Source organism: Mirounga leonina, unplaced genomic scaffold (genome assembly GCF_011800145.1).
Source record: "Mirounga leonina isolate KUSES-001 unplaced genomic scaffold, KU_Mleo_1.0 Mir_126, whole genome shotgun sequence".
Taxonomy (NCBI): Eukaryota; Metazoa; Chordata; class Mammalia; order Carnivora; family Phocidae; genus Mirounga; species Mirounga leonina.
The window spans coordinates 21292696-21320116 of NW_023270314.1; the positions used below are offsets into that span (position 1 = coordinate 21292696).

Below are 27421 nucleotides of genomic sequence, written 5' to 3' on the forward strand. Positions count from 1 at the left end.
TTGGCACTCCAAAACACATCTGTGGTTAAATTAAGTTCAAATGGGTCATGCACCCACCTCATGTACCTCTGTGGTCCCTCAAGAGATACAAAGGTTCTGGGATCCAGAATCCTGCTATTTTCCCCACCCCCTCCTCCATTTACAAGAATACTTGGCATTTCTCCCCATCACCCTCTGGTCCCCAGTCCCTGACCCCAAAGCCCTGGGGGTGGGGTACAGTGAGGGTGGGTCTCCCCTCTTCAATTCCTCCTATTGTTCCCCAGAAGTCTTATCTGGGCTGTACGTCCTGTCCCCCCCTTAAAGGTCCCTCCCCCCATTGTCGGCCAGAGGGACCTCAGGCCCACAGGGAGGCTCCAGCTCCTCCTAACCATCCCACCCCAGCAGCCTATTGTCTGCTGAGGAAGCCCAAGTACACGTGACCAAGCCCAGGGGACGAATGGACACAGTGGACACACAGATGCCCAAGGACCCAGGACAGGGCATCTGGATATGGATCTCTGCATGTTTGGCTTTCTCCATCCCAGGGGCTATCCCAGAAGTTGGGAGGGGTGAAGACCCCTTCGGGCTGTCCACTCTTGGGTCTGTGGCTTGAAGAAGAATCCTTTCCTGCTCACTACGGATATGCCTTGTGACCTCGCAGACGGCAAAAAGGAGAACCCAGAGCCAAAAAGAGACACAGGCCCCAGCATCCTCTCCACCTCCCCATTCTCCCTCAGCTGAGCATGGAGGCCTCAGAAGGAAAGGTACTTGGGCATTTAGTGCTTTAGAATCTGGGTGCTGAGGAGATGGTGGGAAGTCACACTACACTGGGCTTTCCAGTGGGGTCTAGAATGGAGGCCAGATGGAAGAGAAAGCAGGCTGGGAAAGGGGAGGATATATCACGGATCTAGGGTTTTCCAAGTTCCAGGCCTGGACTGCGAGATGCCGCAACTGCAGGTGAGGGACACAGGCAGCAACACCGTGTGTCTTCTTATCACCAGACCGTCCGCAGGCCAGTGGATTTCTCCCCATCGTCTCACCCCACTTCCCCTTCCCTCTGCCAATACAGCAGCCTTAGTGATATCACAAAACCTTTAATCTCAGAAAACTGAAAGAAAAAATCAAAGTCAAAACCAATCATTTTTATGTGGCCCCTGCCCCAGCCCTCCCACCCACCCCCATATCCTCCTTTTGGGGGGACCTGTGATGCATGCGTAGGGGTGGGCGCTGAAGGAACCTGTGTTCCTTAAGCAGAAAGAAGTCCTTCTGAGTCTAGGAATCCTCCTCCAAGTCAACACCACTCCCAGCCTTGCCCCCCCCTCCCCCGCCAGACACATCAAGAAGGAATTCCAAGGTGATGTCAGAAGGATTGCCCTGAAGTTCCTCAGAAAATGGGGTGGCTGGGTCAGCACCACCCCAGGCCTTCACCTCTTAGAGCTCATCTTCATCCAGCTTGGCAAGTCTGGCTTGGCAGGGAGGGGTGTTTGGAATTGGTGGAGCTGGAGGAGAGTCACAAGGAGCTCGGGGGATGTCACTGAGGGCCTGAAGAAAGACTCAAGTTAGAGGAGAAAAAAAAAGTCCCGGAATCCACCCTCACCCCTTTCTTTTCAGTGTATGCCCCTAGCTAAGCCACCTCCTCTTGCTAGACATCTTAGATCATCTAAGATCGTCAGCTTCTCCCAGGGTTAAACTGGAAGGGGGAAGGTAAGAGTAGGGAAGTAGGAAGGGGCAGACAAAAGGCAGGTGGTAGAAAAAGGGAATGATATGGGGGAGGAGGATTTAGGGATCCCAGAATAGGAGAGGCCCTCCCCATTCTTGCCCCCATAACAGGGGAACTCCTTTCCTCATACCTGTGTGTCCACGGGCAGGGGGTCTCTGGCCACCTCCCCTTTGGGCAACAGCAGCAGGGAGGGGAGAGAGCCATTGATGGGTGCATATGTGCTGACCTGGGCCCGGTCTCCAGGCCGAATTCTCCCAGGACTCCCCACCCCAAGCCCTCCTGGCCGCCCCAGGCTGTTGGTCTGGCTCTCTCGTCTCTGATACTCAATGGGTGACTGCAATGCTGGGGCAAAGAGAGGAACAGAAGGAGGGTTACAACAGGTTCTTTCCCTAAGGGCTCTGCCCAGATCATCTTCCCACTTTGCCCTCCTCCCACGAACTGTCAGCCATTGTAAATTGCTGGGGAGATGGGGAGAAGCTGGGGTCAAGAGGGCAGGGATTGGAGATTGGGCAGTGAGGGATTCAGGAGGTCAAAGGGCTTAAAGAGCATGTCAGGGAGGGAAGGGTGAGAACTTCACCATTGAGAAAGTCCCGCTGGCTTTCCAGGATCTGAGCCACTTGCTTGATCCAGGCCTGACTCACTGCAGGGTCTGCAGTCTGCAGGACATAGCGCTGGATCCCACCCTCTGGCCCTCTGGAGGTCAGTGCAAAGCGGCAAGGGTCACCTTGGAGGTTCCCCTCCAGTCCCAGGCAGCTCACCTGGATTGGCAAATAGGAGAGAGCCCCCAGATTCTTGAGGCCCTCTCTGGTTCCTGTCCCCTCCAACAAATGCAAGAGCCAGACATTCTCTCAGAGGCCTCGCCCCATCCCAGCCAGACCCCTCCCTTGCAGCCTCCTCCCCACCTTGATGCTGCTCCTGTATACATATCCAGCCTGTGACCCTCCTCGGACTCCTCCTCCCAGGGCCTCACTGAAGATGACAATTTGCTCGAAGAGGAAGACACGTCTCTCTCGACCCCGGGAGGACAGCAGCCCCCCAGCCTCGGGCTCTGTGACCCAGAATGTGTCCTGGCCCAAGAGCTTGCCCTGAGCAGTGAGTTTGCCCTAGAACCAAAGGGTAGTGATTTTGAGAAAAAAAGCAAGGAGAGAAAAGGGACATTCTCTGCTCCTCCCTCCTTCCCCTGATGCTCCCAACCAACCATGGGGTCAGTCCCAGGGGAGGGACAGTTCCCCACGAGGACCTCCCGAGTGCTCAGACTGGGGCCAAAGAGCATTGGGCCTCCAATTTCCTGTTCTAGCCCCATACCTCAAACCCCCGAAGTCTCCCCAGGGTCATCATGTCATTGCAGCACTTGGGTACAAAGCACATGACCTCCACAGCATGCTGGGTCGCAGGTGAAGAGAGGAGCATTGTCATTGTCGAGAAAGAGCCTCTTCAGACCATGTTTCAACTTTCAACCAACCTCCGCGTAAAAACCAGACAGCTCAACACCACCCAAGGAGCAGGGGGCGGGGGAGGGGGGAACCCAGGAGACCAAAAAAATAAGAGGTATGTGGTGTGTGTCCTAGCAGATTTGGGAGTCCTCACCTCCAGCTCTTCAGTATCCATCCCAGCTCTACTATAATATTTGAGAAAATCCTAAGATGTAGAAAAGAAATGCTCAGGGAGGTCTTGAGGACACCCTCAGAAACTCTCACATCCTCCCCCTGAGGACACAGGTGAGGATGCCCAGGAAGTCTGGGGGGAGCCTTAGGAACCCTGGGGAGATGAACGAGAAAAGGGCTGTCCCAGCCAGCGGAACCCCCAGGGAACAGGTGCTCCTGACCTTGAGCAGCAGCTGGTATTTCATGATCCTCTGCACTGGTTTGATGAGGAGGTCGTTGAGCTGTAGGCGGTGCCCTAGCTGCTGCCGGAGCTCCTGGGGACAGGAATGTGGTTATGCAGCCTGGAGAGCCTGATGATTCTGTCCCCTTTCCCCCAAGGTCCCTCAGCCACTGACCTCAAAGTAGCTGTCCCCAAATTCTGACACCACGTGCTCTGACTTGGGCTTGTTCTGACAGTACACCACGTACATATGCAGCCGGCGCTCCTAACAGGGGTCAAGGTGAAGGAGTGCAGGACGGGTGAGGAGAGAGAACACCTCTCTCGGGAGCCCGGACCCACTCCGAAGCCCCGCCCCTCCAGGACCACCCTCTTAAGCCTCACGTGTTTGATGAATAGCTGAGCCAGCCAATCAGGATCCTTCAAACACCGCCGTAGCTCCTGCAGGAAATAGCTGGAGGGGTTGGCAGGGAAAAGGCTGGTCAAATACCCCCACCCCACGCAACTGAGAGCTGTCTACCCTGGTTGTGATCAAGCCGCTCCAAACGTTCCTCAGGCAACAATGGCCCCTGGCTAGGTTACAGAGAAAACGAGACATACGCCCTTCCCCCTCACTCTCGGGGATCCACCACTCACTCTCGATGCCACTCATAGATTTGCTGGATGTTCCCAAACACAATCCTGTCACGGCCTCGAAGACTCTCCGGGACCCCCTGAGCAGCCATGGTGGCCATGTAACCCTGCAGGAAGGTTGGGGCGGGAGCATGAGTGTGGGGGGCCAGCCCTGGTGGGGAAAACCCCTCCCCCAAGAAGTCCGGCAAGTAGAGGGTACTGGGAAGGTGGGACAGAGGAGTACTAAGGCATCTCCTAAAATTAGCCCTGAGCAGAGGGAAAGGGCTGGCTGGGCTGCGGCTGGGAAGAGAAAAGGGGACTACCTCCACAATCTGCCCCAAGTCGTCCACATACATTTTCTCTGTCTCTACCAGTTCGCTCAAGACATACCTGCGAAGAGAGCAGGAGTGCACATCCTTGGTTTAGCCACTTCCTCCCTCCTGGACTAGAAGCCCCTTCACTACCAAGCCAACCTCAGAGGAAATTCCAAGTATTAAATCTAAAATGTGAGGGACAGTTTCTGGAAGTTGCACAATGGGTTGGGGGGGCAGAGGGGAGGGAGTGTGTGAGAACACTTACATACTCCTTTCCAGAGCCTTCCTCTTCTGTTCCTCCTCACTCTCAGGGGCTTGGGACAGAGTCTCCTCCTCAGGTGGCTGGAAGGAAAGAACATCCTAGAGTAAGTAGACAGATGCTTTTGGGGAAGCCATGCAGACCCATTTCTTCATACCTCTGTCTTATCTCCAGGGCCCTCCAACAATGTGGTCAGCAGGGTGAGTTCTGGCAGCTCCTCTCCTGTGGCTAGCGCTGGTTCCAGCATCCAGTTCTGGGAGCCAGAGGTCATGTGTCAGAGGTCATGGACAGTAGCTATGTCTCCCCAGTGGCCAGTGGCCCCCAACCTGCCCTCTCTCCCAGTGTCCTTCATGGATGTCCTACATGCTTTTGTGGTGCTCCCTGCTCACCTCATATGGTCCAGCCTGGCCACCGTCTGCCTCAGTTTCCACACTGAGGCAATGTTTGGAATGATCCAACCATCTTCTCAGGCCACTGACTGGCCCTGGGGGGCCCGGGGAACAGGGGCCAGAGCTGAGGCCAGAGCTGGGGCCAGAGGGGGCAGCCAGACCCGAAGCAGCTGAAGCTGAGATACTCCCCTCACTGCCAGCAATGGAATAGGATTCTAATGGGGAGCGGGGGGGGGGGGGGGGGGGGAAGGGGCCATAGATATTATTCCAGCTCTAGATTCAGGGTCCCTAGGGAGCTCCCAGAGGCCCTTCTTCATGATGCTGAGCCCTCCCCCAGGGCCCACTCTCTTGCCATCCTCATTTGAGTTGGCCAGGATAGAAAATTTCCCCTGGGCACCCTTGGGAGGAAAGACAGTAAACACCTGGGCTCCCAAGGCCTGGAAGCTCCAGTTATATATGGAGGCTCCCCCATATCCTGAGTATGCCATAGATATGGAGGGGCAGCCATCTGGGGAGACACTGGAAGCTGGGGGTGGCCATCTGCTCTCCTACAAGCTGCCCCCTTCCAATGGGTACAGACCATTCCCTGAGAAGGTGGGGGGGGGTAGCTAAAAGCCCATCTGCCACCCCCAGACCCCTCCTGCACCAATTGCAGTAATCACTATAAAAAGAAAAGACTTCTGCAGCCCATCTCCCCAACACATGCACAAACCCAATTGCGGGGTGGGGGGAGGCAAGTGAGGAGAGCTCATCAGGGTTATCTTTGTCCTGGGCTCAGGAATAGAGGATCTGAGATTTGTCATAAAACCCCTGGTAGACCCTCATCCTCATTCCTCCATTCCTCTGTCCCTCTTCAGATCTGTAGTAGATTGTCAGCAAAAGGATTTAAGGAAGACCCAGTTCTAGGCCCAGGGGGATTGTGGACGGGTTTTTCTCATACCCAGTTGACTGCAGGACAGAGAGAAGAGTTTCCTGCCCCTTCCCCAATTTCCTTAACTTGAACTGATTACAAATTTGGAGGCAGATGAGATCTTGGAGATCTACTAAGTCACTTCCCTGGAAAACACAGGTACAAGTCTCCAGCCTCTAAATCCCTAGGGCCAGGTCAGACTAATGCCCTGAACCCTCAGCCCGCCCCCCACTCGACGCCAGGCCCTCGTGACCTCGCACTCACCACGACCCCCCCGGGCGAAGCAGCAGCCGCATTTTGCCAGCACTTTTCGGATCACGTAGGGACAGGCACAGCGACCCCCCTTGTGCCCCCCCCCGCATGGCGCCCGGGCCCCCCCGCACCCCCCACCCGGCCCGGCCATGCAGGGGGGATCACGGGGGGCGGGGCGGGGACGGCGCAGGGCGCACACCCCCCCTCCCTCCTACCCCGCTCCAGGCTGGGGGAGGGGGGGAGAGAGGGAACAGGGAGGGGGCGTCCAGGGGTAGGCGGAAGTCTGGTCTGGGGGAGGGCTGGGGGCTCTGCAGAGCCGGCGGCGCGAGGCCGGGCAGCCGAGCTGGGCGGGGAGGGTTTCCGGAACCCGGTCGGTGCGGGGCCCAGGGTCCAGATGTCCAGCGGGGCGGGGAGGGATGGTGGGGGAAGCTGGGCTGGGATGCGGCAGCCGCTCCAGCTCGGTCTCCGGCCTCTCGGGCTTGGGGTGGTTCTAGGCCCGGGCAGGGAGGAGGCGGGGACCGACTCCCCGAGTCACTGGCGCTGCGCGGGTCCCGGCCGAACGGCGAGCCGAAGAACAGGCCCGGCCGCGGTGCCGCCGCGGGGAGGGGCCTCTGCGGCCCAGCTCCGCCCTCTCCCTCCGGTTTCCCCCCTTCAGCCTGTGCCGGGCTCCAGCCCCAATCCCCCTCCCCCAGGCACCACCACGTTCCCACTCCACGTCCCCACCGCCTCCGCCTCTCCTCTCCAGCCTCGGCTCCCCTCCCCGGGCTCCCCTCCCTCCTGCTTCTCGGGCTCCGACTGCGGAGCGCAGGGGTCGGGGGTAAGCCGGCCGGCGGGGTCTGCCCAGGTCGCCCCTCCGCCTCTGCGGTGGAGAAGGGTGCGGATGGATGGGCCTGGGCCTGTGTGAAGACGTCCTGGGGGCTGGGACTGTCCCTAGCCGCGCAGGGGTAGACAAGCCCCCTCCCTTTCGGGGATGCGTGAATGGGGAGCTCTGTGGGGAACGCAGCCCAGGTGCCGCCCTCTCGCCAGACCCTTCTTTCCTCCAGGCCCCAGGACTCCAGCTGAGGCTAATCACCAATTAAGGCGAAGTCCTGGAGGCCGGGCTGGCGACGGGCCAGGGGTGGGGCGCGGGGACACTCCGCCTGCGGGGGCTCGGGACCGGCTGATGTGGGGGACGCACAGCGGACTAGAGGGCGAGAAGCGTGGAGGTCTTGGCAATTAAATGGGTCTCATGCAGATTAGATGCAAACCTTTATGCTAATAAGAGCAGCATTATTTGAATTCGCCACTTTGAGCAGGAGGACAAACTGTGCCCCACCCCACCCCCAGCTTCTTACCGAGCAGCGGAGCCCAGGCGGGGACCTCACGTTCGCGCTCCCCTTTCTGATCCCCCTCGGTACAGTCAGACTCTGTCTCGGTCCCTCCTGGCCCTAGGGGGCTTCTCTTCCGGGGCTGTGGAGAAAGACTGGTGGTAAGGAAACCGCCCTCCACGCCCAGCCTTGACCTCCTGCTTCTCCTTGGTCCTCCTGTCAAATCCACATTGTTGTAAAAGGGTCGCTTAGGCTGGGTTGGAGGGAGCGGTTCACCCAGACCAGGGCCCTGGCCCTCTTTTGGAACTCATGGGTTCCTGCAACTGCCCTGCAGAATTCCTGTTTGCGGGTAAATTGAGTTGTGGGGTGCAGACCTCCTGGAGCCCCCTAAAGATTCCCGACCCCACCGTGGTCCCCCTTTCTTACCCCCTCCTGCCCGGGGAGGGCGCATGCGCGCAGCATGCCCCCCATGACCCCCAGTATCCGGTCAGTGCGGCCAGGGGCGGGGCGGTCCGGGGGCTTCATGCTGGACCCCTACCCTGCTCCAAGTTTCAGGGCCGAGGGGGCACGGAAGCTGGGGGGCTCTAGGCCTGCGCGCGTCCGGGGAGTTGCTGCTGTGGAATCCGCCCCCTGCCCGGCTCCGCCCCCACTCCCACCCCAGCCAAACTTCTCAAAGGGCTAGGGTTGTTGCTTTCTCTACAACCGAAGTTCAGCAACAAACCCCTCTTAATCCCGATTCCGACGTGGACGCGTCAGGAGCCCACTAAATACGTGCCTTTTCCCCAGGCGCTCTGGAGGCAGAGACTGGGGAGACACACAGGGATTTCCCCGATCACCACCCCCTTCCCCTCAGCAGGTTCCGCTCCCCACCCCACCCCCACCCTGGTTCACAGAACAGAACGGGTGTGGCATAGAGAGTTGCATATTTTACTTTATTTTTATTAAATTAAAAGCTACAGTCTGGCGGCGATTCCAGAACAGGGCAAGGAGGCTCCTTATAGGGGGCAGAGCGGGAGACAGACTGACAGAGACGGAGACACAGGACAGAAAGGACAAGGTTAAGGTAGAAGGGGGACTGTTTCTGAAGAACACACAAGGCCAGCTCCTTGGGGGCTCAGCTCAGCCCCATGCCCCCTCCGCCACACCGAAGTTCAGCAGTGGAGCAGTTTGTGGGGGCAGGGGGCTCAAGAGACCCTCCTTCCCCACCCAGGTCCTTTCTCAGCTTGGTCATCGGAGCACAGCACATACCAGAAAAAGCCAAGGGCAGTGGAGGGGGTAGGGAGATTGGGAGTATGTACAGGGGGAGGAGGGGAGCAGAGCCTGGGAGATCCCTCTGCCAGAAGGGAGTGGTTCACACTGCACTGAAGCACTCGCCTGTGGGGGGACAGGGGAAGGGACTGCCCTCCCTCTCTGAACTCCTTCCCCAGTCAGACTGGTCCCCTATTCGTGTGGTGTGGGGGGGCAGAGGGAGAGAGGAGAACAGAGGCTTCCGCTGGGTCCTATGGAGAAAGGCAAGGGCTTGGCAAAGGGGATGGCCTTCAGTCATCTGTGATACCCTTGGCTCTCAGCTCTTCTTGCACCCGGGTCAGGTAGGTGGGGTCTGGGTACCCAAACCTGGGAGCAGAGAGAAATGAAGGTCAGGATTAGCTGTTGCAGCTTACTCATATTAGCCTCATGTTCACCCTCATTCTGGGTGCCCCAGTCCAGCCCCTCCCCACCTCCCCTAAGGATATCCAAACCCCAGGTAACTTAGCCCAATTCTGCTTAGTTTTGTAGGTGAACTGGGCATACTGGACCAGGTTGAATGTAGAGAAACTGGCATGGAAGAGATGGTTGAATAGTTTGGGGGTGGTCCTCTCCAGTTAGGAGGCTCCCAGCAGGAGAGGGGATTAATGTCATTCCCTCACTGGAAATGGAGAGAAGGGGAGGGGCGAAGGGAAAGGAAATGAAGAAGGGTCGCACAGCTGGGGTCCCCCTGTGCAGCTGGTCTTGTGGTGGATGTCGTTCCAGGTGATGACATTCGGTCTCCCTGTGGTCATGGACGTGCCGATAGTGAAGGTGAGTCGCTGGTCAAATGCCTTGCGGAACAGGGTCAGCACCTTGTTGCCCTCAGGGCAGTCCGGGAGGTAGGCCACCCGGGTGGTGCCAGGATAGCGAACTCCTGGGTTTGGGTGTTCAGCCTGGGAGGGAGGGGAGGCAGACAGGACAGTGAGCAGCTGGGCATCTGAAGGCCCACCATGCCACCAGAGGGTCATCCTGGCCGGCTGTCTGTCTGTCTGTGCACCCCCAGCTAATGCTGACAGGGCAGCAACAGGCTGACAGCCTTTCAAGGAAGGAGAGACTTCCTTGAAAGGTTTGGACAGCAGGAGCCTGTTTTTGGACAAAATCCTTACTATTAAAGAAGTTCTTTCTGCTGCCTCCATCCCTCAAGTCTCAATTCAGCGACGAGTGGATTCTCAAAAGAGATGGGAAGTAGCCGGTCCTTACTCACCAGATAACTCAGCAGAAATGTGAAGACTGAGAATAAGCTATCTTTCAGCCTTCCCTTCTCCACCTGAGAACGCTCCCAAGCTTCTTTGCCTGCCTGACCTGTTCCATTTGCCCATTACTCTTCTTCAGAGCTTCGCCGGCCCTCTGCAAACCAGGACTGAGAATTACTCTTGCTTGGTCAAGCAGGAGGAGACCTCTAGGCTCCTGACCGCTCCTGTTTTAACCTTCCACTGTCTCATCAATCGGGAACAAAGTAACACTCAGTGCCCTGCGAGGAGGGTTAGCCCCCTTCCTGCTGCGCCCGCCGGCACCTGAGCCACCATCTCCACAGAATTCACCCCTGCCAAGAATAGTTGTCAACATCCAAGTTCATCAAGGAAATAGTATTCAATTCCTTTCTCTCATACCTGATTTTCATGTGTGCCTTGGGGTTGTGGGACAGAAAAGCTGGGCCTGAAGGGGACCTCCTAGCTCCGGGGCACTGAGTGGGAAGGCATACTGGGAGACAGCAAGACTACGTCACATCTAACAAATACACTCCCCTTCACCCAGTTTGCCTAGGTCAGAGAACGCGCTTGGGGAGAACCAAAGTGGGGAAAACCAAAGGGCAAAAGGCAGGCCATAGGTCTTCTTACCCCCTGGACACCGGGCGGGAAGACGTACTGGATGACGATGGTGCCATACTTCTCATAGCTGGGCAGTAAGAGTGTGGCGTCCTTAGAGACCAGCATCCGCCCATTCTGGGGCTGGTTGCCCACCAGCTGCCCATAGAAGCGGCCACACATGGGACAGGCCTTTTTCACCTGCAGGGCCCGGGTGATGCAGCCCTCACAGAATGAGTGCCGGCACTTCTCCAATGTCTTGGCGTTCTGGATCTCCCCCAGACAGATGGGGCAGGTGCTCTCCTGTTCTTCAGCCTCCTCCCGAAGGCGGGGAGGAAGGGGAGGGGGGAGGGGAGGGGGAGGAGGAGGGAGCCCCCGAGCCCCTGGGGGCAGAAGCGGGGCTGCTCGCAGAGGGGGAGGGGGGGGGCCCTGGACGGTGTAGCTCAGGGTGCTCCCCGCCACCCCCCAAAGCCAGGCAGCCCATAAGCTCGCCCTGCCTCTGAGCTTTCTTCAGCTCTTTCTCAGCCTCTTTTAGCAGCCCCTTGAGAGCCTTCCGGGCCAGGTAGAGCCCATTGGGAGGGGCCGGGGGAGGGCCCTGCGGGGAAAGCTGGAGGACATAGATGTCAGAAGTCTCGCCATCTATGAGGATGGACACACGGTGCTCCTCCCGAAGCCGGGCCAGCCGGGCTGGGGTCTCCTTGCTCAGGAAGTCCCACACAGGCTTGGAGACAGTCACTTTGTTCTTGCAGGTGCCTCCACAGGCTGCCATTCTGGACAGGACGAACGACACTGCCCCCAGGGTGAAAGGGACTCAGGGTGGGGGGTCCCCGTTTGACAAAATCAGTGCCTCCTACTTCACGTTCCTCTCCAACCCTATATTACCTCTACTATCTCAGAGTCCAACCCCCAACTCCTCCCCCAAGTTCATTTTCTGTCTCCTCTTATCTTTCAAACCCCAGCACCCACTGAAGAGCAAGAAAGTTTATCTAACTTTATTATCATCATCTGAGCTAAGCACCAGTCTTGGTTCCCTTTATACTCCTCCCAAGATCACAGAAACAATCTCGCCCTCCTCCCTCTGGGTGAAAACTGGCTTCTTTAAAGGGGAGGGAGACTTTGTGCTCACTTTGATCCTGAAGAGCTTAGAATTGGCATGCAGGCTCTCTCTCTGTCCCTGCTCCCTACTTGTAGGTTGTGTGACCTGGTGGGTGGAAAGGAAAAGGAAGGAAAGTGAGAAACCCCGTACCCCCTTCCCACATGCGCCAACACAGCAGCCCATGTAACAGAAGACTGGGAACCTGGGTGTAAGTTACTGGGAATGGGATTACTTGGCACATGGAATGGAGGAAACCAATTTAAAGGCAAAGCTGAGTTTCCCCTGGGAGGCAGATACCTGGGAAGCCCATGGACAATGAGAGCAGCAGAAATCCCTCTATTTCCACACTCAGCTGACCAGGACTAGCGGGAAGGGGGAGAGTAGAGAGTAAAAGGTTATGATGACAAATGTTACCATACCCCCCTCACCCCACTCCACCAGCAGCCCAGAAACCAAACAAAAACTCCTCTTCCATTTCCTCTCCTTCTCTTCTGCAGAACTGCATCCCCAGCCTCTCCCAAGTTGCTAAAGATGGAACTTCAACATGCTAACTTTCCTCTTTTCTTCCCCAGCTCTGAGGCTCTCAAGAAAGCCTAGGGCACAGATAAGAGAAGTCAGGAAGGGAAAAGCCCACACAGATGGAGGTCTTTCTTGCCACCTCCCTCAGATCACATGGGTAAGAATATTACCTATGCTCTCCAACTCCTCACCCTGCCCCGTATTCCCAAATAATTCAGTCCCTATCGCTAGGAGCCTTCTTTGAGAGCTAACCCAGTCCCTTCTGCTGAAGTCTGTTTGGAATGCCAACAAAGTGGCAACAGCCCCTAAATAACGAAGTTCTTACTGTCACCTTTTAAACAACCCCCAGCCCCGCACTGGGGCAGTAAGCCTGTCAGCAACCCAGCCTGCATTTAGGGAGGTGTGGGGCTCAGCAGGGGCTCAGCTGGAGGAGACTTAGGTTTCCCCTGAGTCTTACCATGTTCAGCTACAGAGCTGTCCCTACAACACCTCCAAATGTAGCTCAAATAGAAAGAGGGGCCATTAGTGTGACCTCAATTCCTTGACTGATCCAAAGGGGAGCGGCTCTCTGTTTGTGCCTCCATCATAGTCCCCTCAAGGCCAGATGCACCTCGAGATTCAGAAAGTGAAACTGAAATCCTAGAACCTCAGCTCATTCTGTCTATCCAAGGTGGAACACCCCCCTCTCCATCAGTGGGAACCCAAGACCTAGATGTCCTTAGCTCCAAGTCCTGCTGGCACAGAAAAGGGAGGCGGGGCCACAGCTTATGCTGGGTCTCTGATTCTTCTGGGGCAACCCAGGCCGGACACAGGGCCAGTCCCTCCCTCCAGACGGCGGCCACACAGGGGCAGCGGGGGAAGGGCGAGGGTCCCTGGGGGCACCAACTGAGGCAGCCCCACCCTTCCCCTATGACCTCCTGCAAGATCCAGAACCAATCCCCACGTCCCCCTCTCGCCGGAGCCCCCAGAGCCCCACCACTGGGTGGGGGTGCATGTCGGCCCGATCGCGGTTCCCAGAACCCCCAAATGGAGGCCAAAGCTGGAGGGTGATAGGAAGAGAATCGGCCAGGCGTGGAGGGGGCCCCCGGCGCCGCGCGCGGGTAAGGAGGCGGAGGAGGGGGCGCAGGGGGGGCAGGGAGGGCGCGCGGGGGATGCGAGCGGGGTCCGGGGGGCGCGCGGTGGGTGTGGGGGGCGCCGGGCTCACCTACCTCCCGTCAGCGCCGCCATTGCCGGTCACATGACTGAGGCTGTTGCTGGGATGACGGTCTGGGCCTTAGCAACAAGGGCGGGGGGAGACCCCGAGAAGGTGGGGGGGAGTTTGCAGAGGGGGTGCAGACTGAGAGAAAGGGTAGGAGGGAGGACGGCACCCGCTTCCCCCGTACAGGTGATAATCACCGTTTCCTTTGACCCCCTTCCATCCACGAGCCCCTGCCCTTCCGCCCCAAAACAAAAATGGAGGAGCCGTCCCAGTCTTTGGAGGGAGGGGGTGGCGTGTGGAACCGAGGGTAGGAGGTTAAATCTCTTAGACGCCACCCTTCTCGCTTCCCCCTCCCGGGGTGGGGGGGGGGGGCTCTCCCTTTGCTTTTCCAGCCAGCTGCGTGGCAGCTTCTGCAGGCTGGTGGCGGATGGGTGGGCGAGGAGTGTCGGCTTAGGTAGGTGGGGAAGGGGGCAATTCTTCTGTGATCCTTATGCTATTGCTAGAAGGGACTTTGAGGAATAATTTGGGATGGGAAGAAGAGTCATAGTAAGAAAAGCACTGGTTCTAAAAAATAAACAAACCCCAGGACTAAACTATTTCAATCCCTTCCCTCCTCGCTTGCGTTTTCCTAGATTGTTACCTTCTGTGACCCCCACAACCTGCTCCCGGATGGGTGTTGGTAAGTGCCTCTGACTTTTGTTTCCACAAACAGGGATACTGAGGCTAGTGCAGAACGGGGAGTGAATACCTCTTTTTAAAAAATGCCTTGGGGTGGGGGCTGGGGGTGTCAAGTCTATGGTTCAAATAGAGTTAAAAACTCAAAGGAAAAACAGCTCTGCTCTGTTCTGCTTCCCACATCAGAGCAATCTCCGCCCCCAGTCCAATTCACTTCCCTGGGGCCACATCAAGCCAGGTTTTTCCACCAGCCAAAAGACCTCCACGGCCAAACAGTACTGGATCTCCCAGACTGGCAACAACTTCTATTTACCCACCCCTTTTTTCACTCCCCCCCTCTGGGCTGGAGGATTGGTCCCTTTCTTCACTTTCCCAGGACCCCGTTGTACTCTTCCCGCTCTCCAGACAGAGGACATATTTCCCAGGAAGCCTGGGGAAACACCCAGTTCCTTATTTTAGCTCCTGCCAGTGTGCTCTGAGAGGCTCACCCACCTTTACAGGAATGGGTGTGTGATCAAGCCCAGAACCCTGGGGGAAGAGGGAGCGCCACATCAGCTGTTCTCCCTGGCCCCCCTATAGCTGAACTCCCACAAAGCCGGACAGTAAGTTTGCCATTCCCATGCACACCCCTCACAACCTTTTAAGTTCACAGCTATCGATCTAGAACCCCACATTCTTAGTTAGGGGCCCAACATCTTAATGATCGGAATTCTTCATCTGGTTTCCACACCCCTAAGCACAGGGTTCTCCAGAAAGGGGGTGGGGGAAGGCATGTCTGTGAAGGAATATGGATTCAATAGTTTATTTCCTATATAGTGACAGCAATGGGAGTAAATACACAAGATCTTTTTTATTAATTAATAAAACAAAAAAGATGAAAAACAGAAGCAACAAAATGAAGACCATACTGCTCATGATACATCAGCCACATGGTCAGAAAACCAATTTCTAAAGAGCGACAGCTGCTGGTGTCATGGAGTTTTATTGCATTCAACAGGGGAAAGGTAGACGGCTGGAATGAAAAAGATCAGCGGGCCCCTGATGGGAAGATATTATAAGGGCTCTAATCCTTAACTGTGGATTCCTCTTGTTACTTCCTTTGGAGAAGATGGAGGGGAGAGAGGAATTCTCCTTTATGACTGTAGGACTTCTTGTGAGACAAATCAGTCCAGCTATATACAGTGCAAAGACTCCTTGCATCCCCACAGGCCAGTTGCTAGTGCCCATCTTTATGTTAAAAAAAAAGTGTGGAAGCCATAAAGGGGATCGAGTGGAGAGTAGCAAGAATGGTTGCCTTAGCCCCAAAGGCATCAGGGGATGGGGAGGACACTATCTGGGTCATCAGAGTCCTCTACATTCTGAGACTATCACATGTCATTTCAACTCTTTGGAGGGGGCTGGGTGATTTGAGTCCTGGCTCTGACTCCTCTCTGGGGGTGGAGTGAAGATGACAAAGAAGTCCATCTGTCCCTTGGGAGACACAGTAGCAGTATGAGACAGAAAAGAACAGAATAACAAATCCAACTGGAGAAAGGATTTGAGAAGGGACTGAGAAGGAAGTATGCTAGGTGCACACCTCCAAGGAGTAGAGCAGGTTCCCACACTTGAGTCCTTAAATCCTCTTGAAGTGACCAGGATTGACCCAGGCAGAGATATTCCCTTCTGGTGGGAATAAAACCTCAGGGATGGCTAGACATGAAGAGAGGAAATTTAGCACTGGGAATGAACCTTTTACCCTGGCCCATCATTCCAGCCTCCAAAACTGCCCACACCCCCCACTGAAGGGTTCCAGCCCCAGGAGGGGTGTGGGGTCCTGGTGAAGAGCAGTAGCAGTCCAATGTCTTCACCCCGGCTTGAACACTTTCGCCAGCTCTGGGCTCTTGTACCCAGAAGTACAGGGGTGGGGGTTGGAAATAGGATGAGGAAAGAGACTGGAGAGGAGTCAATTCTTGACAGACACCTTTTCCAATTCCCTGCATAATTTCAAGTGTCCTTGTGGGTCCCACCTCTGTGAGGTGCCAGCCGGCTCGCCACTCCCCACCCCATTAGTGTGTAAGATGGGCATATCCCATCACATGTGTGCATGCCAGCACCCACAACTGTAGTATCTTGAAAGTCCTCCATCCCAGGGCCTACTGGGAAGGAAGCATGCTACAGTAAGTTCTATAAAGTTATCAGCAAAATTCAGACACTCTTAGTTCATCCCACACAGTAAAGTGCATCCAAAGTAGTTGCTTGAGCCAGGTCCATCTGTCCAGTCAGGTCCTGAAGTTGGCAAGTAACCCCCTTCCCCCATCTCCTCCTATGTTCTAGAAATAACAGGACATTTACAAAGATCAAGGCACTTGGGAGTGAGTCAACAGTAACACTCTAATGAAGCAAGCAGAATGGTTGGAGGGGAGGGAGAAAAGGAAGAAAACTGGACAGGGGGAGATAGGATAGTGTATTTCTGAGGGTCAGGAAGAGCCTACTCAACAAGATGGAGTTATCTGGATGCAAGGAGCCTGTAGCTGGAATTTAACAAAGGAGGAAAAGAAGAAGTAGTGATCAGCATATCCACAATTCCCCCAAGCCTCTCAGAACCCTGCCACCTTGAAGATAAAGCAGCAGTCAGCATGGAGTCAGGCAGTCTCTTAGGCAAAGATGTTGGTAATAAAATCCAGGAATCGCTTAGCATACTGCTCAGGATGCACAGTAGAGATCTCTGCCCCAGCCTGTGAGAGGAGGTATGGAACACGGTGTCAGGCCACTGCCCCACCCTTCCCACTCTCCACCCTCCATTCCACTCCACACCACTTCCATCCCCAACCCTTTGTCCTTTTGCCACCCCATTTCTCTGGCACAAATGGCCCCCTGTTCCCAAAGAGTCAAAAGATAGGAAAGGAAAGGTTTTGCGGAACCCTTACCCCATGCTTGACAGTTTTGGCTGCATGAGCTGCTTTCTTCTTGGCATCATACTGTGTCAGGATGTCGATGAGACCCATGAAATACACCTCCTTCTGGGGGGCCCCTGGGGAAAGAAACCAGCAATGAAGAGCAAGTACAGTCCCAATTCCCTCTCCCCAAGATCCAGTCAGATCTGTTTTGAAAAGCTAACCAGCCTCTCTCCCACCACCCTGGTCTCAGTCCCCCAAGGCCAACTCCCCCCCCACCACCAACACCCTTAATATTTCCAGGATCTCTCTCACCCTCAGCACTCCGGATGGCGTAGACGTCAATGAAGGACTCAAACTCTCCAGGGCCCAGGGGCCGATGAGAATGGATGTAGCCGCCGATACCCTCAGGGGAGGTGCCATAGGAGCCCACCAGAGCGGGTGGTCCTGTCAGGCCACAGTCCCCATCCCCCTCTGACTCCTCCTCCCGCACAGGCCCCTCCTCCTCTGGGTCAGAGCCCCGAATGATGTCGTGGATGCCCAGCAGAAGGCTGTAGTCCATGATCTTCAGCTGCACTAGGAACTGAGACCCCACTGACAAGTCAGATACCTCAGATCTCCTTCCCCACTCCCAGGTACCACCCCTAAACCTCCACTCCTGAGTTTCTGGGGCCCTCCTGGGGAAAGGAAGGATGAAAATTGAGGGTTGGAAGGATACCACTGCCCTTTAGTACATCAATGTCCTGGTATCTGAGGTCATCCTTTCAGCTGATTCTAGCCACCCCCTCCATGCATCACCTCTGAGGGTTTTTCATGTCCCATACCCAACTCCCCTACATGCAGAGAACCCAAAGAATAAAGGGAAGGGGAGCAGTTCCCTCAGACTGGGAATGGGGAGCAACAGGAAACAGCCATTTCCCAAGCACACGGATCATCACCTCCACATCTCTCTTTAGCTTCTCTAGGAATACTTTCTTCTCCTCTTCACCAATATAAACCTTCTGGTTCTTGTTGAGAAAATCCATATCCTTAAGGGTGGGTAATTCTTTAACCTGAAAGTAAAGGGACATCTTAGGAATATATCCCTTCCCCCAAGGTCTCAGAGAGCAATGCTCTATCTGGGGCTCTATGTCTAACTCAGTAGCTTCGAGGGGAGAGAGATCCTACAGCCCCTCTCTGACTCCACACTGCCACGCTGCCCCAGAGGCCGTTCTCAGCTCTAGCGGCTTCTCCAAACTCAGTCACTGCAGTGGTACCCCAAATCACATCCCACTACCTTCTGCTTACGGTTTTCAGTCAAGACCCCTCAAGCTGACTTTTCTTTCTCCTTCTTAAGCAAAAAGAGCTGCTTGACTACAAGAACCCAGAGTGGGAGGTAGAGGGTAAACATTTCGCTCTTAAAGTTCGTCATCTCCATCCTTCGCCAAACCTTCCACATGGGATAGCCCATGCCAGTGAGATAGCAGCTGCTCCCACTGCCCATTCCAAACATTTAATCCCTGGGTCGGCACCAGCTCACACCTCGTCCTTTTGGTGGTTTAAGGTAAGAATAAATAGCTGATGACCCCTACCTCTATCCTAAGGAAATCCCTTTGTCTGCCCTCCCTCATCCCTCACCCTATCACCTAATAGCAGTATCACCTTTTCCTTATCGCTGGCTTCTCGGGATACAAGGGAGCCCTGTGGAGAGACCCAAAGACCAAGTCAGCAGAAGTGACTAAAAGAATAGTTAGGATCCAGCTCCTAAGATGGGTACTCAAACCCATAGTCTTCTTTCCTTTGAAATGAACACTCTAAGTGCCCTCCCAGGCCCTTCCCCACTCTCAGGCCATCAGGAGCCTCTCCCTCAGCCCTAACTATCCTTTTCTTACCTTGAGGTCATACTTCCTGTGCACAGGAAGACGGTGGCTAAACATGTTACGCATCACAAGCATGTAGCTGTCTTCATTGTCCACGCTGACCCGGTACATCCCCAGGAACTGGGGCAGCAGTGTGTTCCCATGGCACTTCACAATGTACTGAGGTAGGAGGGAGGAAGGAATGGGGAGAAGCTGAGAAGTAAATGCACGAACAGCCCAGGGATGGGAATGCAAATACCACCATTCCAGGGTAGGGCAGACAACTTCAAGTAGAGAGGTTACCCAGTCAAAAGTGGTGGGGGGAGGGGGGCACCTGGGTGGCTCAGTCGGTTGAGCATCTGACTCTTGGTTTCCACTCAGGTCATGATCTCAGGGTTGTGAGATCAAGCCCCGCAGAGCGTGGAATCCACTTGGGATTCTTTCCCTCTTCCTCTCCCTCCCTCTCTGCCCCCCTACAAACACATCTCTGCACTCACTCTCTCTCTCTCTCTCTCGCACATAAATTTTTTTAAAAATCTTAAAAAAAAACCAAAGTGGTGGGGACTTGTTAAAGAGTCCTGTGATTATCCATGCAGTTTGTGAACTCTCATCTCTGATTTATTCCATTTGTATAATGTCTCTTAATTTTAAAGATTTTATTTATTTGGGGGGGGGCACAAAGGGAGAGAGACAAGCAGACTCCTTGCTGAGCTTGGAGCCCGGCTCAATCCCAAGACCCTGCGATCACGACCTGAGCTGAAATCAAGAGTCGGCCACTCAACTGACTGAGCACCCCCAGGTGCCCCTAGACCCTCTTTAAGTATGAGTGGTCACAGAACCAGGATTAGAAATTACATCTGCTTACCAATGAAATGATTTTACCTAGACTTATGTTTCCTGGTGGGCTAGATTCCTGTAGTAAAAATGCTTACATGATGGCTTATAATTTGGATTCTTAAAAAACGATTCCTCTTTTGGGGCACCTGGGTGGCTCAGTCGTTAAGCGTCTGCCTTTGGCTCAGGTCATGATCCCGGGGTCCTGGGATCAGCCCCGCATTGGGCTCCCTGCTCAGCGGGAAGCCTGCTTCTCCCTCTCCCACTCCCCCTGCTTGTGTTCCCTCTCTTGCTGTGTCCCTCTCTGTCAAATAAATAAAATCTAAAAATCTAAATATAAATAAATATCTTAAAAAACAAAAGAAAAATCGATTCCTCTTTCAATGCAACTGTCTCTCTCAGTATTGCCGCCTATTTCTCTTCAGAACCAGCCTTCTCAGAAAAGTGGTCAATCCACTTCCTCTCATTCATACCTCAAACCAGTGAAATCAGATTCATATCCTTATTTTTCCTCTGAAATCTACTTCTCCCTTCCTCAAATCCCTCAGTTGCCAAATCCAATGGGTATTCATTGTAGTTATTGTTGTATTTCAACTAGGGGGCACTTGATACTCCTGACCAGTCTCTCCCTAGAACTCTCTGCACCCTGAGCTCCCGCTATTCCACTCTTCCAATTCTCCTCCCCTCTCTTCTCAAATCCCACATAGAACAAAGGATGGCATCGGCAACTCAGTCTCCTTTATGGGCTCTCCCCTCTCCTTGCTTCTTTTCATTTCTTCTCCACACACTTCCCATCAATAATCTAGTCTATATTTCTGGTTTTAATCACCATCTATTCACCTGTGACTCTCAAATCTACACTTCTACTTGCCTGAACTCGATTCCCCAACCACTTATGGGACATCTATATCTGGAGGAATGGTAGAAACCCCACATTCGGGGCGCCTGGGTGACTCAGTCGTTAAGCGTCTGCCTTCGGCTCAGGTCATGATCCCAGCGTCTGGGATCGAGCCCTGCATCGGGCTCCCTGCTCCGCAGGAAGCCTGCTTCTCCCTCTCCCATTCCCCCTGCTTTGTATTCCCTCTCTCGCTGTGTCTCTCTCTGTCAAATAAATAAATAAATAAAATCTTAAAAAAGAAATCCCACATTCAACATGTGTAAATCAAAACTGCCTTCTTGGGGCGCCTGGGTGGCTCAGTCGTTAAGTGTCTGCCTTCAGCTCAGGTCATGATCCCAGGGTCCTGGGATCGAGCCCTGCATCGGACTCCCTGCTCCGTGGGAAGCCTGCTTCTCCCTCTCCCACTCCCCCTGCTTGTGTTCCCTTCTCACTGTGTCTCTCTCTGTCAAATAAATAAATAAAATCTTAAAAAAAAAAAAAAAAAAAAAGAACTGCCTTCTCCCCCAAACTGGTTTCTTTTTCTGCTTCCCAAATGTTCGTGAATGGACACCCAGTTATCCCGAAGCAGGAATCTGGAGGCGCCTTGCCCTCAATTTGCACAAGTCTCCCACAGGTCTTCCTCTGCATCTCGGCCACTAGGGCTTCTCCATTCTCCAGCCTTGGTCCTTGCTCACCGAGACTGTTCTCATTCCCTCCAACCTGCTCACTCTTCACTCCCAGTAGTCCAGCCCAATCTCGAAAATGCAGTCACAGGGCTATTTCTAAATAACACACCTCTCTCACAGCTCTGGGCCTTTCCAAGTTTTCCTTTGCCTAGAATGCTTTCTTCCACCTTGTCTAAGAAGTCCATACTAGTCTTTCAAGCATCAACTCCTATGATAATCTCTCTAAAAAACTCTCCTTGAAGCTCCCAGTGTGCCTCTCTCTTTCCCCAGGTAAGTTAGGGTGCTCTTCCTCTGCACCCCCACAGCACTCCATCCATGCCTCTGTTACTGCACACCCTCCACTATGTGCTAATGCTGCTCTCCTACCCTCTGCCATTAGACCAAGAGATCCTCCAGAGCCTCTTCCTCACCCACCTCTTTCTCTGCTGCCTAATGGAGGGCCTACTGATAATGGATATTCAGTGTTTGTTGAATAAACCAATCACTTTTTGAGTCTTTCATTTATTCCTTGCTTGTTGACCTTGGAGAGAGATTTTTTTCAGTAGGAAGATACTCAGGCCATGTTTTTCTCACCAAAATATTCCAGAAACTCCACATTCCAAGTTAATCTGATCAGACAGAATAGCCTCTCTAATCCCACTTAGGACTGGATATGATCATGGCTTCTCCCCTCCAGTTCATCCCCAACCATGCACTTATCCTGATTTTCTCCTCAAAATTGCATTTGTTCCTGACAGTGTATTTGGTGTTAACACTTCACCTAATTCTGGCTCAGTCTATAGTTCATACTTTGCTCTACAAGTGGCCTTTATGTATCAATCCACAGCAGTTCTAGATTGTAAATACCAAAACAGAAGGACCGTGTCTAACTTCTCCTATTTGGTCAGACACAAAGAGGTACACAGAGGCTTTTTCTGAAATTCCTAGTTTGCAAAAACATGATGTCAAGTGCTTCTTGGGCAGCAAAATGGGTTGTAGGGAGGAGAAGAGATAGGAAGTTTCCATGTACTCTAGCAGCTAAGCTATGAATAGAGAGGAGAGGGCAAGAGTGAAGCTGGAGAGCCGCCTGACCTGGTGGTAGTTGGAGAGGTTGCTGTGCATGTCAGCAATGTCCTCACTGGATACTTCTTTGATGACCAGAGTTCGATCGTAGGAGATAAGGAAGCGACCGTCGCTGCCTTCACTTTCACTCGGGGGACTTCGGGTGAGGGATACCTAGGAACACAGGCCAGAGGCTCTTTTCCTCTGTGTATGGAGATGCAAGTCATAGGATAATGGTCAAGTGACTGTGTCTGAAAGTGGATAAAACCCCTGCATAAAAGGTTGAGCAGGGAGGGATTCTTCATCTGGACTGAATGAAAGTGAAAGCAAAAATTTTAATGTAGCTACATGTTTCCCCAAGGACAGGGTTAATGGCTTTCATCAGATTTTTGAAGATGCCCGTGACCACAAACAGATAAAGAATCAGACTTGCCAAAGTTCCCATTTCTCCCAACATGACTGGCCCAAGGATTCCCTGGTTGTCAGGGAGAAAGGACCCCTCTCACCCAAAAAGAACTCTCACCAGGTAATCTTGGTCATCAATGCCAAATCGATCACGGAGGTTCCTGAAGACCTGGGGGCAATACTCCTTGAACTTGAAATGACTGGGCAGATTTTCCCTGAAACAGGGGTTTCAAGGTAAGAAAACAAAGTAACAGTATTACCTTACATTTATATAGAGCTTGACCATTTAATAGAGCACCTTCACACATTTACCTTATTTGATTCTCATAAAACTCTCGTAAAGTCCTTTAAATGTATATTATTCCCATTTTTATAGAAGGGGAGACTGGGGCTCAGGGTGGTTGAGTGACCTGCTTCAAACATAGAGCTGGTAAGTAGCTTAAGTAGAACCAGGATTTAATGCCTGTTTAAACAGCATCATTTCACAAATCTCACATAAGTTCGAGACATCCTAAAATCAGCAATAGGTGCCACTGTTTGGAATGGCATCTTCTGATACCAGAAGCACCTAGGAAACTCAGATATTTCTTTCAGAGAGTCTCTATCAGAAGCTAATGGTAAGGGCATCTAAATGTATTTACTCTGTGGTATTGCCAGACTAGATGAGAAACAAACTATTACAAATACTTATGGGTATAAGAGAACACTGGAAGTTATTTTAATAGTTTCTTTGCATGATACTGAATTTCCGCACTGCGAAGGGGGTTAGAACACAGAGCTTGTAAATTGCCTTCCAAATCTAAAACCTTCAATTCACTGAATCTTAACTCTTAAAATTATGTATTATTTTCTTCTAGGAAGGTTGACAGGAGAAGAGCAGGGATCTCCACATACCTGTGGAAAAGGTGATTGTTGACCTTGATCTTGGAGCTAGCCTTAAAGTCGTCTGGCAGCAGCATCACGGGGGGAGGCACCTGGCTGAGCTCATTGATCTGATAAGCCGAAACAAGAACAGGGAGCCAGTGAGGAGTGGTGTGGAGAGCTACTTCTACACTGTGTCTGGGCAAGAGTCAGAAAAGGGCAACTCAAACCTCGTTCCTTTAAGAACACTGGTTATGCATCTACTTGCCAGAGGTGAGAGAAAGCATCCAACCTCTTCTGCTCCCAACAAGGACTGCAGTAAGCAGCCCCCACACACAGCCCCTCACACTCCACCCCCAGGGAACTGCATGCTCGCACCAGTCATTTTATATTAGGCAAACTCTGTGAGCAGCTCAGGGTTATTTTTAAAGCTGTGAGAAGTTCTAAAGAAAAAAAATACCCTCAGCAGACTCAAAACACTCAAGACAAACAGTTCTATGCTCCATTAAAAACAAAACAAAAGGCATTTTTTTTTTTCTGAAGTAGACAAGAGAGTTAATGGGACTCTGAGGAGTCCACAGCAACAAGAATGAGATGTCCACATCCTGCAGGAGGCATGTCCTTACAAACAGGACCAGGCCTTCCAAACCACCCTGACCCAGGTCTCTCTAGTAGATCCCCCCTGCCTGGATATAAAGTAAAAGAAGAGCAGCTGATTTCAGAGGGAATGCATGCAGGCAGGCAGAGGGTATGAGCTCATTAGCTGTCTGTTCCTAAAGTCAAGCCAACCCACGGCCCAAAGGATGCAAGCAACACAAGCTCTCCTTGGCCCCCAGAATCAGCCATCTGCTGATTCTGGGTGGAAAGGGAGTTCCTGTACGAAGAAATCCCAGGAGATGTGTTTTCTCCCCAGTGTTGTCACAGTACTGCTCACCCACCTTTATTTATTTATTTATTTTTTAAGGATTTTATTTATTTATTTGAGACAGAGAGAATGAGAGACAGCATGAGAGGGAGGAGGGTCAGAGGGAGAAGCAGACTCCCTGCCGATCAGGGAGCCCGATGCGGGACTGATCCCGGGACTCCAGGATCATGACCTGAGCCGAAGGCAGTCGCTTAACCAACTGAGCCACCCAGGCGCCCTCACCCACCTTTAATAGCGCACTTAACATACGACTCTAATGGGTAGTTTATATAAGTTCCCCACCTACACTGTGAGCTCTTCGAGGGCAAGGACCAGTTGTAGCTGTCTGTGTCTCTCAGGTGCCTAGCTAGCATAATGTTTGGCACAAGGGGTCCTGAGGTGTTTCTTAACTGAATAAATGGGTGTCTTGCCTACCTTTATTTGATCATTCAACAGAGGTTATGAAGTGCAGTCTAACCTAAATCCCAGATTGCAGTGAAACCATGCTCCTCTCATTCTCAGTAGAAAAGGAGGACAGAACATATTCTTCCAGGAAAAAAAAAAGCCACTTGAGATTCCCAGCCTAAAATTCAGCTATAGTTCTTCATGCCCCCTCCTCACCACCTGCTGTCAAGCAGGCTGAATCATCACTAAGACATATGTTCAAGGAATTCTCCATTTTAGACACTTGAAGTAAATGTGGGTTGGCTGCACAGTGGGGTGTTGGAGCTAAAGTATATATACCTAGGGAAGCTGAGGCAGCTCTCATGTGTAACTCCCTCAACCCTTACCAAAGAAAAATCCTCCCTGTTCAGCTTCCCAAAGGGATGGATGGGTCACCTGGAAAGTACACATGAGAGGCAGCTCTACCTCCATCAGCTTTGCCCATACCAAGTGCCTTAGCATAGATACTCTGGGAGCGGTCCACAGAACCACAAATACAAATACAGACACCCAACGACATTCTAAACCACAAATTAAGAAGGGGACAAAAAATTGTATTCTTCCTCACCCTCGTCCATCTCTACAACCCTGCTGTGACTATAACGACTTGAGGAAATTGATTTATAAAATATTGCCTGTTACAGCCAAGATCACTACATCCCTCCCACTCCAAATCTGAGGAAGGAGGAGCAATAGCTGTGCTTCCTTCACCTGAGTGAAGGAAAATAGATGCACTGACCTCTTTGGCCTCCTCCTGATTCCCAGGCCATACCCCTCTACCTGTTTCTAAAGTTAACCATCATAGTGTCCCCAGGACCAGAGCGGCAGCGCCATCTCTTTGGTCAAAGACGAGCCCCCCACTTACACCAAACACCATCACTCCAGCCAGCAATGGGGATGCAGTTAAGAGCAAAGGCTTATACCATACATAAGGCTTAATGGGGCTCAGGGTGGGTAGCTTCTCTGAAATGCTGTACCTCTGGAAGGGAAAGGAAGAGACAAGCAGGATTAGAAAGTCCAGGAAAGCCTGGAGCTTTTCCCCAAAGCCAAGGTTCCAAAATCAAGGACAGCAGCTAGAAAGGAAAGTGAACTATCCCCCTCATTTAGCTACCTTCCCTGCTCCCCTTCCACACACAAACTCTCTCACCGGACACCTCACCACCACCCAACCCTGAACAGCCACACCTCCCCCTAATGTTCTTCCAGCTGAAGCCGGGTCCCAGCCGGTCTCCGTGGCCTGCGGCTGAGGCTGGACCTGGCAGGAAGGAGGCAGCGAGCTGGATTTCAGGTGGAGAAGGCGGAACTAGAGTGGTGGAATAGAGGGGCAGAGGGGGAAACAAAATCTACATTTCAAAAACGAAACAACAACAACGTCTAGGGCGAGAAGATACGCCGGGGAACACCTGAGGTTTGGTGGGCAGGGCCCAGGACAGCCGCGGGGGGAAGTGGCCGCGCGAGGGGCTCCGGAGGCGGAAGCCTGGAAACAGGGACGCCCGGAGGAGCCAGAGCAGCGGGGTTCGGACAGGGCTTCTGGGGGGGCTAGTGCCGGGTCTCACCGAGTGGGCTACGCCCCACAGGAACACGCCCACCAGCGGGTCGGCCGCCCGGAACACCTTCACCTTCTGCTGCACGAAATGCTTCTTCTTGGTTTTGGAAGCGAAGCCGAAACCCGGGCCCGGGGCCGCTGTCGCCGCCGGTACGGTGGCCGGCGGGACAGAGGAGGACGCCATAGTCTCCCTCTCCCGGGCACCCGACGGAGTGGAAGCCGGAGCCCGCGGCGAAGCAGGCTTCCGACTCCGGAAGCGGTGCTCACCTGGGCCGCCGTCACGTGACCGGAGGCTAGCCCGCAGGCGCGCAGCAGGGCGGGGCGGGGCTGGCTCCGCCCCTGGCGCCCGCCCGCCCGCCCCAACGTCCGCGCGGTGGGTGGGCTCACCTGGCGCAGGGGCGGGCGCACGGAAGCCGCGTTCCCTGCGGGCTGCGGGCGGCCCGCCCGGCCCGGACCTGCCGCCGAGGCGGTGGGGAAGCGGCCTGGGCTGGCCTCGTTCACTCCCAGGTCGGCGGCTCTTTTGCTGCAAAGTCGTTGCCTTCCGGTTTTGCCCAGTTTCTGGGAGTAACCTCTCGCCTGAGGCTCACCCAAAAGTATTTCTTTACGAAGTAGGAGATCCTTTAAGTGGTTTCGATGGATTAAATGGACTTTTACGAGAACCACTCAGGTATCATTCTGGGGGGTGACTCGAGTATTCCGAAAGTGTAGGCACGAGGTGGTGAATTAAAACAGTGGCTGTTGGGATGGAAAGAAGGGAATGACATCTAAAGGTAGAGTTTGATGTCAGTTTGGAAAATTCTTAGTGGATGTGGGACTTGAGGGAAAGGGAGACCTTGAGATTGAATCCCAGGCTTCTGGCTAAGGTGAGGAGACATGGTGGTGGTGACATGAAAAGAGGCAGTTTGGTGAAAAGTTCAGTTTGGAATGTGTTTGAGGTACCTGAGGGCAATTGAACATACGAACCCAGAG

The 27421-nt window shown here is 53.5% G+C and overlaps 3 protein-coding genes across 5 annotated transcripts; all 3 read right to left on the reverse strand.

Annotated features, from left to right (window-relative positions):
• Window positions 1–1057: 1057 nt before the first annotated feature.
• On the reverse strand, window positions 1058–8261 carry ARHGEF25 (Rho guanine nucleotide exchange factor 25). 3 transcript variants are annotated; one of them, XM_035002294.1, is made up of 17 exons: window positions 7990–8258; window positions 7591–7705; window positions 5095–5309; window positions 4863–4958; window positions 4712–4788; window positions 4456–4522; window positions 4157–4260; window positions 3905–3974; window positions 3699–3788; window positions 3525–3617; window positions 3287–3337; window positions 3005–3082; window positions 2602–2802; window positions 2277–2457; window positions 1830–2041; window positions 1368–1521; window positions 1058–1286 (listed from the first exon to the last, which is right to left on the reverse strand). In XM_035002294.1, exons 1-16 carry the CDS (start codon window positions 8086–8088, stop codon window positions 1411–1413), a joined length of 1860 nt encoding a protein of 619 aa, XP_034858185.1. In that variant the 5' UTR covers window positions 8089–8258; the 3' UTR covers window positions 1058–1286; window positions 1368–1410. The 3 variants fall into 3 exon arrangements, with proteins under 3 accessions (XP_034858185.1, XP_034858184.1, XP_034858186.1); XM_035002293.1 differs by having other exon boundaries at window positions 1058–1521; XM_035002295.1 differs by lacking the exon at window positions 3005–3082 and having other exon boundaries at window positions 1058–1521; window positions 7990–8261.
• Window positions 8262–8476: 215 nt separating this feature from the next.
• On the reverse strand, window positions 8477–13717 carry DTX3 (deltex E3 ubiquitin ligase 3). The gene is given in 8 exon segments (XM_035002297.1): window positions 8477–9177; window positions 9526–9743; window positions 10689–11075; window positions 11077–11425; window positions 11782–11856; window positions 12049–12113; window positions 12728–12771; window positions 13479–13717. Coding segments are annotated over 7 exon segments (1173 nt in total). The 5' UTR covers window positions 12731–12771; window positions 13479–13717; the 3' UTR covers window positions 8477–9101.
• Window positions 13718–14929: 1212 nt separating this feature from the next.
• PIP4K2C (phosphatidylinositol-5-phosphate 4-kinase type 2 gamma) lies at window positions 14930–26735 on the reverse strand. Its single transcript, XM_035002296.1, has 10 exons — window positions 26463–26735; window positions 23592–23689; window positions 22816–22912; window positions 22323–22466; window positions 18888–19034; window positions 18658–18696; window positions 17955–18068; window positions 17332–17599; window positions 17050–17153; window positions 14930–16857 (listed from the first exon to the last, which is right to left on the reverse strand). Exons 1-10 carry the CDS (start codon window positions 26634–26636, stop codon window positions 16777–16779), a joined length of 1266 nt encoding a protein of 421 aa, XP_034858187.1. The 5' UTR covers window positions 26637–26735; the 3' UTR covers window positions 14930–16776.
• Between the last annotated feature and the right edge of the window lie 686 nt (window positions 26736–27421).

Excerpts from the sequence above, each read along its gene's own strand:
- PIP4K2C (XM_035002296.1), bottom strand. The coding sequence starts at position 26,636 with ATGGCGTCCTCCTCTGTCCCGCCGGCCACCGTACCGGCGGCGACAGCG. Across the intron at positions 22,913-23,591 it reads AACAATCACCTTTTCCACAG|GGAAAATCTGCCCAGTCATT; the intron begins GTATGTGGAGAT and ends CCCCTGTTTCAG. Across the intron at positions 18,069-18,657 it reads AAGCCAGCGATAAGGAAAAG|GTTAAAGAATTACCCACCCT; the intron begins GTGATACTGCTA and ends CTTTACTTTCAG.
- ARHGEF25 (XM_035002294.1), bottom strand. The coding sequence starts at position 8,088 with ATGAAGCCCCCGGACCGCCCCGCCCCTGGCCGCACTGACCGGATACTG. Across the intron at positions 7,706-7,989 it reads CCCTCCCCGGGCAGGAGGGG|CCCCGGAAGAGAAGCCCCCT; the intron begins GTAAGAAAGGGG and ends CTTTCTCCACAG. Across the intron at positions 3,975-4,156 it reads ATCTATGAGTGGCATCGAGA|CTATTTCCTGCAGGAGCTAC; the intron begins GTGAGTGGTGGA and ends CAACCCCTCCAG.